At 40.5% G+C, this 12,386-nt stretch overlaps 1 protein-coding gene across 1 annotated transcript in view; it reads left to right on the forward strand.

Annotated features, from left to right (window-relative positions):
• The first annotated feature begins 4,281 nt into the window (after positions 1-4,281).
• The window catches only part of LOC112070548 (complement C3-like), a 76,722-nt gene continuing 68,617 nt past the window's right edge, over positions 4,282-12,386 (forward strand). The window contains 3 exon segments of the mRNA XM_070439023.1: positions 4,282-4,291; positions 4,490-4,564; positions 6,793-6,855. Coding sequence (XP_070295124.1) covers positions 4,282-4,291; positions 4,490-4,564; positions 6,793-6,855 — 148 coding nt within the window.

Below are 12,386 nucleotides of genomic sequence, written 5' to 3' on the forward strand. Positions count from 1 at the left end.
TGATAATACACAGCCCCATGTCGTAAGGATCTGTACACAATTCATGGAAACTGAAAATGTCCCAGTTCTTCCATGACCTGCATACTCACCAGACATGTCACCCATTGAGCAYGTTTGGGAAGCTCTGGATCGAAGTGTACGACAGCATGTTCCAGTTCCCGCCAATATCCAKCAACTTCGCACATCCATTGAAAAGGAATGGGACAATATTCCACAGGCCACAATTAACAGTCTGATCAACTATGCAAAGGAGATGTGTTGTGCTGCATGAGGCAAATGGTGGTCACACCAGATACTGACTGGTTTTCTGATCCAYGCCACTACCTTTAAAAAAAAAAAAGATATCTGTGACCAACAGATGCATATCTGTATTCCCAGTCATTTGAAATCCACAGATTAGAGCCTAATGAATTTATTTCAATGGACTGATTTCCTTACATGAACTGTAAAACKCCGTAAAACCTTTGATATTGCTACATGTTGCGTTYACATTTTTGTTCAGAATAGTTACACTTTAGCAAAATGTTTTCTATTTCATCAGCAGCTGCGAGTTACATTGTAACCAAGTCCACCACAATTGTTACAATTTGCAGTCACTACAGCGCTTCTGCAGAAATGGCATTGGTCATGTACGCTGCAAACACCGTATAAGAAAGAATCCAAGGCAGGCGAGAGGTCTTATAGACATGTTCCATAATTTGTTGCTATACTACAGCAAGTTATTTCTGTCCTGGCAGAAATTGGACAGGAGGAAACATCATTAGTCTAGATTAAGATATACCAGAGTCATAAAGACTGAAATGATGAAGGTGGCATGAACCTTGCACTAATTGTTCAATATCTACCATAGGTGCTTGACATATTCATTTATCAACATACCTGAGTGCWTGGACCAACTGGATGCACTGACAGTTCAGATGCTGGGGTTACAATGACATTGCCTTCAGCTGTGTATTTGCAAGGCAAATATTGGTATACATTAGGATGAATCAAGCTAACAGTCTGGAAAAACAGGGAACAAAACAACCCCTTAGGCAAAGTTCTGTTGAGTAGTACTGAGCCCATTCAAATCACAAGAACCACAACCCCAACTACGGACTTCTATTACCAGGGGATGAGACAACACAATGAATCCATCATACAATGATACATAATTCATAGGTCATGGTTAAGGCAACAATATTTTTTTCTGACCATGTGATCTAATCCTGGGAAAGGAAAAACACCTGGCCCTAGCAATGCCAAAGACAGAAGCCAGATGAATTGAAGCCAAATKAAATGAATTGTCTTCCAAAAAAAAAACAGGAGGTAGAGTTATAACATCAGAATAATGCATGTGGAACTATATTTTACAGTAGACTATTTAACGGTAAACATCATTGCTGTGAGACCTTTTCATCAACTGTTGGCTGTCACACTTCCTTTTAATCTTTGCTTTTTATCTTGACATCGACCAGATAGAATGCACAGTACATAGTGATAATGTTCCCATACCAAGTAGGCCTACAGCTTTCCAGTGGTAAGCCTACAAGTAACCTACAAGTAACCCCTTGCATAGACCCAGCTAGAAGACAATACCCAAATAGTAACTAGCCAGTGGTGGAATAAGTACCCAATTGTCATACCTGAGCAAAAGTAAAGATACCTTTAATTTAAAAAATGACTCAAGTAAAAGTGAAAATCACCCAGTAAAATACTACTTGAGTAAAAGTAAAACAATATTTGGTTGAAATGTAAGTATAAAAAGTAAATATAATTGCTCAAATATACTTAAGTATCAAAAGTAAAGTATGTTAAGCAGACCAGATGGCACAATGTTCTTGTTTTTGTTTTTTTACAGATAGCCAGGGGCACACTCCAACACTCAGACATCATTTACAAACAAAGCATTTGTGTTTATTGAGTCCGCCAGATCAGATGCGGTAGGGATGACCACATGTACTCTTGCTAAGTGCGTGAATTGTGCCATTTTCATATTCCTGCTAAATATTTGAAATGTAATGTATGGCAGTAAAAAKTATATATTTTCTTCAGGAATGTAGTGGAGTAAAAGTAAAAGTTGTCAAAAATACAAAGAGTAAAGTAAAGTACAGATACCCCCAAAATCTACTTAAGTAGTGCTTCAAAGTATTTTTACTTAGTTACCCTACACCACTGTAACTAGCAAAGGGAAGTTAGACTTTTCCACTCATAGCAAAAGCTTTTTGCTCAAGATGCAACACAGCCTATAACAGTGCCAGCTAGCAAATCACCTAAAGACACTAGTTGCTTTTGTCTTTGCGTCCTGTTTTCTACTGTGTAACACTTGTTCTGCCAGGTGGAAAACTCCTTGTGGGAAAACCACATTAAGAGAAACAGAAAACCATACCTGAGTACAAACTTAACCTCCYTGTGAAGCTTAGTGTAGCATTACTGGCATTTGTGGCATGTCAATATCAATATTTGAAGAGCAGGGCCTGTATTCATAAAGCCTCTCAGAGTAGTAGTGCAGATCTAGGTTCAGATCCCCCCCCCCCCCCGTACATGTAATGTTACACATTATGATTTTGAAGGCAAAACTCATCCTACATCAGCACTCCTACTCTGAGATATTTTGTGAATATTATCAAATTATYCTCATGTGTGATAAAAGAAGAGGCCTTGGAAGGTTCACACCTTGAAACAGACTGCCACTTCTGCCAGAACCTTGGACAGCGATGATGAACCAATTTTGCATTGCAAAGACAAATTCCTCTAACCAAATGTGTGGCATGTATAGCACAAGTCAATCTCAAAACAAAGAGTGGTATCTGAGAGCTGATTTGATTAATTTAGAACAGGAAGSCAAAAGCAAATGCCTACAGTACATTGTTCACCTCATGAGTAGATGTGAGAGCAGGCAAAGTAGAGGTCAGTGGTTGTAAAGTGGTTAAAGTGTCAAAGAGAGATGTCTCTCCATCAAGCAGGGGTTGTTATGCAGTGTTTACGGTTWTAAGGGATCACCAAAAGGCCTCACTATCCTACTCTTTATCCACCAAAATAATTTAGCTGCAATACTTTATTTAATACACTGTATCTCTGTCCGAATATTTTTTGGGGTTGGGAGTGAAATGTAGTGTAAAGGTGTTAAACTGTCTTCAGGAACACCTTCCAAAAACGTTTAACACTTGAGTTTTACCGACATAAGTTTTGTGCACTCATATCTAAACAAATATTCTATATGATTTACTATCCAATTGACAGAATTCATTTGCATGTGTTCAGAGCCCAGTCTATGGTTCAGAGCAGCTATGACACAAGTATTTTACTAGTTCAACACATTTGAATACATAAATAGAGACACATTTGTCTTTATTGTAAATTAATGAATAGTTATCCAGTGATATATCGATTCCAAGGATACTTGGGTTCTCTTTGACTGAACAGCGCACACTTTACAAACCTTTTTGGACAATCCCAAACACATGCCACATTCCCTCCTCAACTGTTTTGTGTGTGTGTGTGTGTGTGTGTGTGTGTGTGTGTGTGTGTGTGTGTGTGTGTGTGTACCAAAGAGTGGTTTTGCATTAACCCTTACAGTTGAATAGTTGCCCCCTGAGTCACGCCCATCATGGACTTCCCCACGTACCCTATTAGCCCTGGACTGTGACCCACAGAATTGGTATAACCCACRAGTGTACAGACATCAGGGAGGTTTATTTTKGGGCGACCCCTCTGACACCACTTTCTTAATCTGTGCCTGGATAAAAGAGGTCTCACTCCCCCACATACAGCCCACCTGTTGGAGCCGTTTGCTCCCTAACTGACAGGTCAGGWCACACAATATCCAAACTCAGTTCTATTAAACTGCCCTCATCTGCAGGGGGCCACAGACAGTGCAGCTTTCATGGTAAAGAATAATATAAGATACTGAAGCAGGAGATGCTTAAGGACGACAAGCACAGATTCAACCAACACCTATTCTGAACCTCAAGAAGAAAATCATCTCAACTCTACTGTGCAACTCTACTGTGCAGAGTGTAGTGTATAATGTCAGAACATCTGCTGTCTCAGCCACTACCTGTCACCAAGGGTGTACCCCAAGGCTCGATCTTTGGCCCCACGCTCTTCTCAATTTACATCARCAACATAGCTCAGGCAGTAGGAAGYTCTCTCATCCATTTATATGCAGATGATACAATCTTATAYTCAGCTGGYSCCTCTCCGGATTTTGTGTTAAATGCTCTACAACAAAACTTTCTTAGTGTAAAACAAGCTTTCTCTGCCCTTAACCTTGTTCTGAACACCTCCAAAACAAAGGTCATGTGGTTAGGTAAGAAGAATGCCCCTCTCCCCACAGGTGAAATTACTACCTCTGAGGGTTTAGAGCTTGAGGTAGTCACCTCATACAAGTACTTGGGAGTATGGCTAGACAGTACACTGTCCTTCTCTCAGCACATATCAAAGCTGGAGGATAAAGTTAAATCTAGACTTGGTTTCCTCTATCGTAATTGCTCCTCTTTTACCCCAGCTGCCAAACTAACCCTGATTCAGATGACCGTCATACCCATGCTAGATTACGGAGAAGTAATTTATCGATTGTCAGGTAAGGGTTCTCTCAAGCAGCTAGATGTTCTTTACCATTTGGCCATCAGATTTGCCACCAATGCTCCTTATAGGACACATCACTGCACTCTATACTCCTCTGTAAACTGGTCGTCTCCGTATACCTGTCACAAGACCCACTGGTAGATGCTTATTTATAAAACCCTGTTAGGCCTCACTCCCCCCTATCTGAGATATTTACTGCAGCCCTCATCCTCCACATACAACACCCGTTCTGCCAGTCACATTCTGTTAAAGGTCCCCAAAGCACACACATCCCTGRGTCGCTCSTCTTTTCAGTTCKCTGCAGCTAGCGACTGGAACGAGCTGCAACAAACACTCAAACTGGACAGTTTAATCTCAATTTCTTCATTCAAAGACTCAATCATGTACACTCTTACTGACAGTTGTGGCTGCTTTGCRTTATGTATTGTTGTCTCTACCTTCTTGCCCTTTGTGCTGTTGTCTGGCCCAATAATGTTTGTACCATGTTTTGTGCTGCTACCATGTTGTGCTGCTGCCATGTTGTGTTGCTACCATGCTGTGTTGTCATGTGTTGCAGCCATGCTATGTTGTTGTCTTAGGTCTCTCTTGTCGTGATGTGTCTTTTGTCCTATATTTTAATTGAATGTATTTGTATTTTTAATCCCAGCCCCCGTCCCCGCAGGAGGCGTTTTGCGTTTTGGTAGGCCATCATTGTAAATAAGAATTTATTCTTAACTGWCTTGCCTAGATAAAGAAAGGTTAAATAAATTAAATAATAAAATACTGATTGAGACCAATGATTAACCAGTACCTTACTAGGGATCAAGGACACACTTTGAATAGAAAGTGACGTGTTTGGCAGACTGTGTAATTTCCCAACATTGCTGTGTGGACACAAGTATCATAAATGGGCATACAGTCTGAACCAAACATGTTTTCTCAGAAGCACTTCTGAACTTGACTATTTTCCCAGTGTCTCCGTGCCAGTGACTTTGCATGATWTTGATTTTAAAGCCTTTTGACCATCTGTTAATGGTTACCACAGCGTGGCRGGATCTACAGTTTAGCAATACAGTTGGCCATGTTTCGATTATTAAACTACGAAGCATTGTGATGACATGAAGGCATTATAGATTTAGATCTCATTGTATGCAAATAAACAACGTTCTCAACATTCAGATCAATTTCTCTGTAAAGCCCAAACTATGTAAGTGATGCATAGAGCAGTCATACATAGAGCACATAGTGCTACACACTTTAACCGTTTCCTGCCCGGTAATGGCGGCGTGGGGAGACGGGGTTGGTTGGAGCCAAGAGGCCATGCTATCGTCAAATCCCACGTCAACTCCCAAATCCAGCCTCTACTCACTTTCCTACTCCAAGCTGACACAACCATGGCACCTGTTCCACCCTCTACAAAACACTGCTATTCAATTAAAGGCCTTTTTATGTGARCCTCTTGCAACTATCCAGCTACCCAGGAGCCCAGAAAGATCAGCTTCAAAGGAGAGGACAATGAATTGAAATTGGATTTAAAGGATTCGAGGTGAGGACCCATAAAGGTAAATCTTTTCACCTAAGTACAGAGGCCTTTAACCTTTCTAACCAAGAGAACAACTACAAGGTGAAATCCACAGATTTCACAATGTCCCATACAAATGAATAAGAGAAAACAAACAAATGAAACACTAGTTCAATGTCCATTACCCTCCATTGACTGTCACTACTATTCAGCCCCCAAACGACATTTGATTATGGTTGTCTGATCTGTTGTTGTTTGCAGTGAATTGAAGGATGGGTTCTTTTTGTGCCACAAGGCTAGAATTAGTGACTGCAATAATATAAATGTCAGTGTGGAGGAAAGTACATTTCATAATTTCAGTTGTAAATTCCTAAAGCCACAGACCTCCATCAAATGTGTTAAAAATCTTTATATTTCAGGATGGTAGAGTTAGTTAGATGTCATATTTGTTCATAATGAGTCCAGTAAATTGATATGCGATGTCTCTACCATCTGGCCAGTCCTATCATAGTCCACAATCAGTCTGGACATCTCACACTTTACCAAGTCGGGCTCTATGTCTCTCTCAGTCTCTTCGTCCTCTTCTTTGAAAGACAGGCCGGGGCTGACCTGAGGTTGGGTTAAGAGGATGATACCGTTTGTGGTGGGCAGCTGCCCATGACTCCAGACTGACTCCAGAGGTGGTGTCATCCCTCTGTTCAGAACCTCTTGTCACCCTCTAGATGTTTCCACAGACCTGTGGGCTCGGACCTCCTCAGACCACATGGATCTGTGTGAGCGCTCAAGTGAGACGAGGGTCGGAAACCCAAGAAGGTGCCATCTGATCTAAGATTTTATCGGCCGTGTCATTATAATCAACAGTCCAAATTTGATGAGCAGACAGATGACACGTAACGTTGACACGCAGATTTACGATCATCTTAATTGACGCAGTTCTTTGCCATTCCATATCAAGAAATGTGGAACAAAAATTAAACCTACACACTGGTATATGCTCCCAAAGAGATAGTTTAATCAGAAAATACTTAGACCCTAACTGGGTCTGCACCAGCATAAACTGGTCACCAGCACACCATCATAAACCAGCATCGAAGTGCTTAATTATTTAAGGCAGTACATTACATATAGTGCATCACAAAAATATTCAGACCCTTTCACTTTTTCCACATTTTGTTATGTTACAGCCTTATTCTGGAATTCCCCATCAATCTACACACAATACCCCATAATGACAAAGCAAAAACAGGTTTTTAGAAGTGTTTGCAAATTTATTAAAAACAAAAAACAGAAATACCTTACTTACATAAGTATTCAAACCCTTTCCTATGAGACTCGAAATTGAGCTCAGGTGCATCCTGATTCCATTGATCATCCTTCAGATGTTTCTACAACTTACAACTCCGTGACAGGATTGTGCCAAGGCACAGATCTGGGGGAGGGTACCAAAAAATGTCTGCAGCATTGAAGATCCCCAAGAACACAGTGGCCTCCATCATTCATGAATGGAAGAAGTTTGGAACCACCAAGACTCTTCCCAGAGCTGGCCGCCTGGCCAAACTGAGCAATCAGGGGAGAAGGGCCTTGGTCATCGAGGTGACCAAGAACCCGATGGTCAGCCTAACCAGCTAGACCATGCTAGTCAGACCAGCTTGACAAGCATAGACCATTATGAACCAGCATAGACCAGCTTGAAATTTTGGCTAGTCTATGCAGTTTTTTTCAGCCTGGAAGTCTGTCTAAGGTAGTAGTGAGTTGGTTATTGTTCCGTCGCTGGCATTGCTATGGTTCAGATTCCCAAAACTGCCCAAATTTCATGCTGCTGTAAATCTGGATTACATTTGCATAGTGCCAGATTAAATATGAGTCTCCATTAACATGGCTACCCATTTCCTGAAAGCTAATTCAGGAGTCCACTGGTGAAGGTAATTAAGGCTGCCAAATCGCTTACATTTTTACTGTGCTACACTTGTCAAACCACTCTGAATCTAAAGACTTATGACAGACATAATTGCTGTTACAATAGTTTCGGAATTGTTCTACTTTGATACATTCAAGGCATACAGTAAGATGAGTACAGCTCAGCTGTAATGACATTTGAATGTCAACAAGTCTGCTATTGTGTAAATGGTTACATGCAGCAGAAACAAAAAATAAATGTATAGTACTGTCTGTATGTACAGCTGTGAGGCCGTTTTGGCCAGTCATTAGATGGATGGACTTCCTGAGGATGCTTTCATCCAGGGACGTGATGTTAAAAAAATTAAACTCAAGTGGTTTGACAAATGTGATAGAAGCTGCCAGCAGGAAACAAAACAAAGGACGCTACTGTATTTAACTGGGCCAAGGACAGTGTATACAGGTGAACACAGTATCAGTAAGTTTGTGGATTAGCACTGGTTTCACTATTTATTCCCTCATGAGAATAACCATCTTACCAAGCATTTCTGGGTTTTAGAACTCTGATGGAACAAACAGAACTTGTTGAATTTTTTTCGCATTGGAAGAAACTGTGAACTTGGCTTAAAATGAATGATGTTTCTGTTTTGAATTGTGACAGGGACGAAAAGGGCTAATAGATTCGAAGTAAACAGCGTCATTAGAAAAATAAGAAGAAGTCCATACAAGGAAGCTTATGTGTTTTCCAAAATATGACCTTTGCATTGGAAATACGTGGGAGAAAATGAAAAAATAATAATGTTTGAAGAGAACCGGCCAACGCATAATAAGACGGGCATTTTATGCACATTTCCAGTATTTCATTTCCTCTGTAGACTAGACCCACATAGTTTTTATTTCAGACTTAAAAAATAGACTTTGTCACATTGAACCTGAGCTACAGTGCCTTCAGAAAGTATTCATACCCCTTGACTTATTCCACATTTTGTTGTGTTACAGCCTGAATTCAACATGTATTACATTTGTTTTTTTTCTCACCCATCTACACACAATACCCCATAATGACAAAGTGAAAACATGTTTTTAGAAACTTGTGCAAATGTATTGAAAATGTAATATGTCATTTACAAAAGTGTTCACATCCCTTAGTCGATACTTTGTAGAATCACCTTTGGCAGCGTTTACAGCTGTGAGTCTTTCTTGGTACATTTTTAAGAGCATTCCACACCTGGATTGTGCAACATTTAAAAACGTATTCAAGCTCTGTCAAATTCGTTGTTGATCATTGCTAGACAACCATTTTCAAGTAGATTTTAGTCTAAACTGTAACTCGGCCACTCTGGAACATTCAGTCCTTAACGATTACAAGAATACCCATAACATGATGCATCCACCACTAAGCTTGAAAAGATGGAGAGTAGTACTCAGTAACGTGTTGTATTGGATTTTCCCCAAACATAACAGTTTGTATTCAGGAAAAAAAGGGAATTGCTTTGCAGTATTACTTTAGTGCCTTGTTCCAAACAGGKWTTTTTTTTTTGGTGGAATATTTGGATTATRTAGAGGCTTCCTTCTTTTCCTTCTGTCAATTAGGTTAATATGTGGAGTAACTACAATGTTGTTGATCCATCCTCAGTTTTCTATTATCACAGCCATTAAACTCTGTAACTGTTTTAAAGCCATCATTGGCCTCGTGGTGAAATCTCTGATCAATTTCCTTTGGTGTCCACATCACCAACAAACTAACATGGTCCAAGCCATACCAAGACAGTTGCTGAAGAGCGGGCATGACAACCTATTCCCCCTTAGGAATGACTAAAAATTTGCATGGTGAATCTGCTGATCAATTTCCTTTGTGCCACATCACTCAACAAACTAACATGTCCAAGCATACCAGAACATTGTAAACGATGACAAAACTATTTCCCCCTAAGACTGAAAAAATTTGGCCATGGGTCCTCAAAAGTTCTACAGCTGCACCACCGAGAGCATCTTGACTGGTTGGGCATCACTGCCCTGGTATGGCATACTGCTCGGCCTCAGACTGCAAGCACTCACAGAGGTAGTCGAACGGCCCAGTACATCACTGGCCAGCTTCCTGCCATCCAGACCTCTATACCAGCGGGTCAGACGAAGGCCCTAAAAATTGTTAAAGACTCCAGCCACCCTAGTCATAGACTGTTCTCTCTGCTACCGCACGGCAAGCGGTACCGGAGCGCCAAGTCTAGGTCCAAGAGGCTTCTAAACAGCTTCTACCCCCAAGCCATAAGACTCCTGAACATCTAGTCAAATGGCTACTCAGACTATTTGTATTGTCATCGTCCCCTCCCCCCTCCCTTCTGTTGTCATCTACAGTATGCATAGTCACTTTAATAACTCTACCTACATGTACATACTACCTCAACTTACCGGTGTCCCCGCACATTGAATCTGTACCGGCACCCCGCTGTATATATTTATATTTTTTACTGCTGCTCTTTAATTACTTGTTACTTTTATCTCTTATTCTTATCCATATTTTTTGAAACTGCACTGTTGGTTAGGGGTTCGCAAGTAAGCATTTCACTGTAAGGTCTACACCTGTTGTATTCGGCGCATGTGACTAATACAATTTTATTTTATTTTATTTTATTCCTCACCAGCAACTGAGTTAGGAAAGAAGCCTGTATCTTTGTAGTGACTGGTGTAAATGTGTAAATGTAATTTAGTGTAATTAAGAACTTCACCATGCTGAAAGGGATATTCAATGTCAGCTTTTTTTATTTTTACCCATCTACCAATAGATGTGTAAAATTACGTGATATAATTTATAGATCTTTAGGTAAGGGTGCTCTCGAGCGCCAAGCTGTCCTTTACCATTCGGCCATCAGATTTGCCACCAATGCTCCTTATAGGACACATCACTGCACTCTATACTCCTCTGTAAACTAGTCATCTCTGTATACCCGTCGCAAGACCCACTGGTTGATGCTTATTTATAAAACCCTCTTAGGCCTCACTCCCCCCTATCTGAGATATCTAATGCAGCCCTCATCCTCCACATACAACAGCCGTTCTGCCAGTCACATTCTGTTAAAGGTCCCCAAAGCACACACATCCCTGGGTCGCTCGTCTTTTCAGTTAGCTGCAGCTAGCGACTGGAACGAGCTGCTGCATCAACCACTGCAACAAACACTCAAACTGGACAGTTTTATCTAAATCTCTTTATTCAAAGACTCAATCATGGACAATCTTACTGACAGTTGTGACTGCTTTGCGTGATGTATTGTTGTCTCTACTGTCTTGCCCTTTGTGCTGTTGTCTGTGCCCAATAATGTTTGTGCCATGTTTTGTGCTGCTACCATTTTGTGCTGTTGCCATGTTTTGTGCCGCTACCATGTTGTGTTGCTACCATGCTGTGTTGTTATGTGTTGCTGCATTGCTATGTTGTTGTCTTATGTCTCTTTTTACGTAGTGTTGTCTCTCTTGTCGCGATGTGTGTTTTGTCCTATATTAATATATTTCAAAAATATATATTTTTAATCCCAGCCCCGGTMCCCACGGGAGGCCTTTTGACTTTTGGTAGGCCGTCATTGTAAATAAGAATTTGTTCTTAACTGACTTGCCTAGTTAAAATAAAGGTAAAACAAAAATATATATATATATAATAATAAATACATCCCCTTTTTGGCGAGGCATTGAAAAACCTCCCCGGTCTWTGTAGCTGAATCTGTGTTTGAAATTCACTGATTGACTGAGGGACTTTACAGATACTTATATGTGTCGGGTACAGAGATGAGATGAGGTAGTCATTCAAAAATCATGTTAAACACTATTGTCTATGCAACTTATTACGTGACTTGTTAACAAACTTATTTAGGTTTGCCATAACAAAGGAGTTGAATACTTATTGACAAGACAGTTCAGATTTTTATATTTAATTAATTTGGAAAAAATKKGAAAAAATKKGAAAAACATATTTCGATTTTGACATTATGGGGTATTGTGTGTAGGCCAGTGTGTCAGAGTCGTGTGTATAGGTGGCAGGGAAGTCAGGCGCAGGAGAGTTAAACAGAGTGTAAATGGAGACTTTTAATAAATGTCCACTTAACATGCTCCAAACACGAAAATGTACATACAAAAAATAAACATGGGTACGAGGACCCGTCGCGCACCTATACACCAAGAAACAACACTTGACATAAAACAATCTCTGACAAAGACATGAGGGGAAACAGAGGGTTAAATACACAATAGGTAATGGATGGGATTGAAAACAGGTGTGTGGGAAGACAAGACAAAACCAATGGAAAATGAAAAATGGATCGATGATGGCTAGAAGACCGGTGACGTCGACCGCCGAACACCGCCCGAACAAGGAGAGGCAACGACTTCGGCAGAAGTCGTGACGCAGTGACAAAAAACGATCAATTCAATACAT

The sequence above is a fragment of the Salvelinus sp. IW2-2015 genome, unplaced genomic scaffold (genome assembly GCF_002910315.2).
Source record: "Salvelinus sp. IW2-2015 unplaced genomic scaffold, ASM291031v2 Un_scaffold1357, whole genome shotgun sequence".
NCBI classification, from domain to species: domain Eukaryota; kingdom Metazoa; phylum Chordata; class Actinopteri; order Salmoniformes; family Salmonidae; genus Salvelinus; species Salvelinus sp. IW2-2015.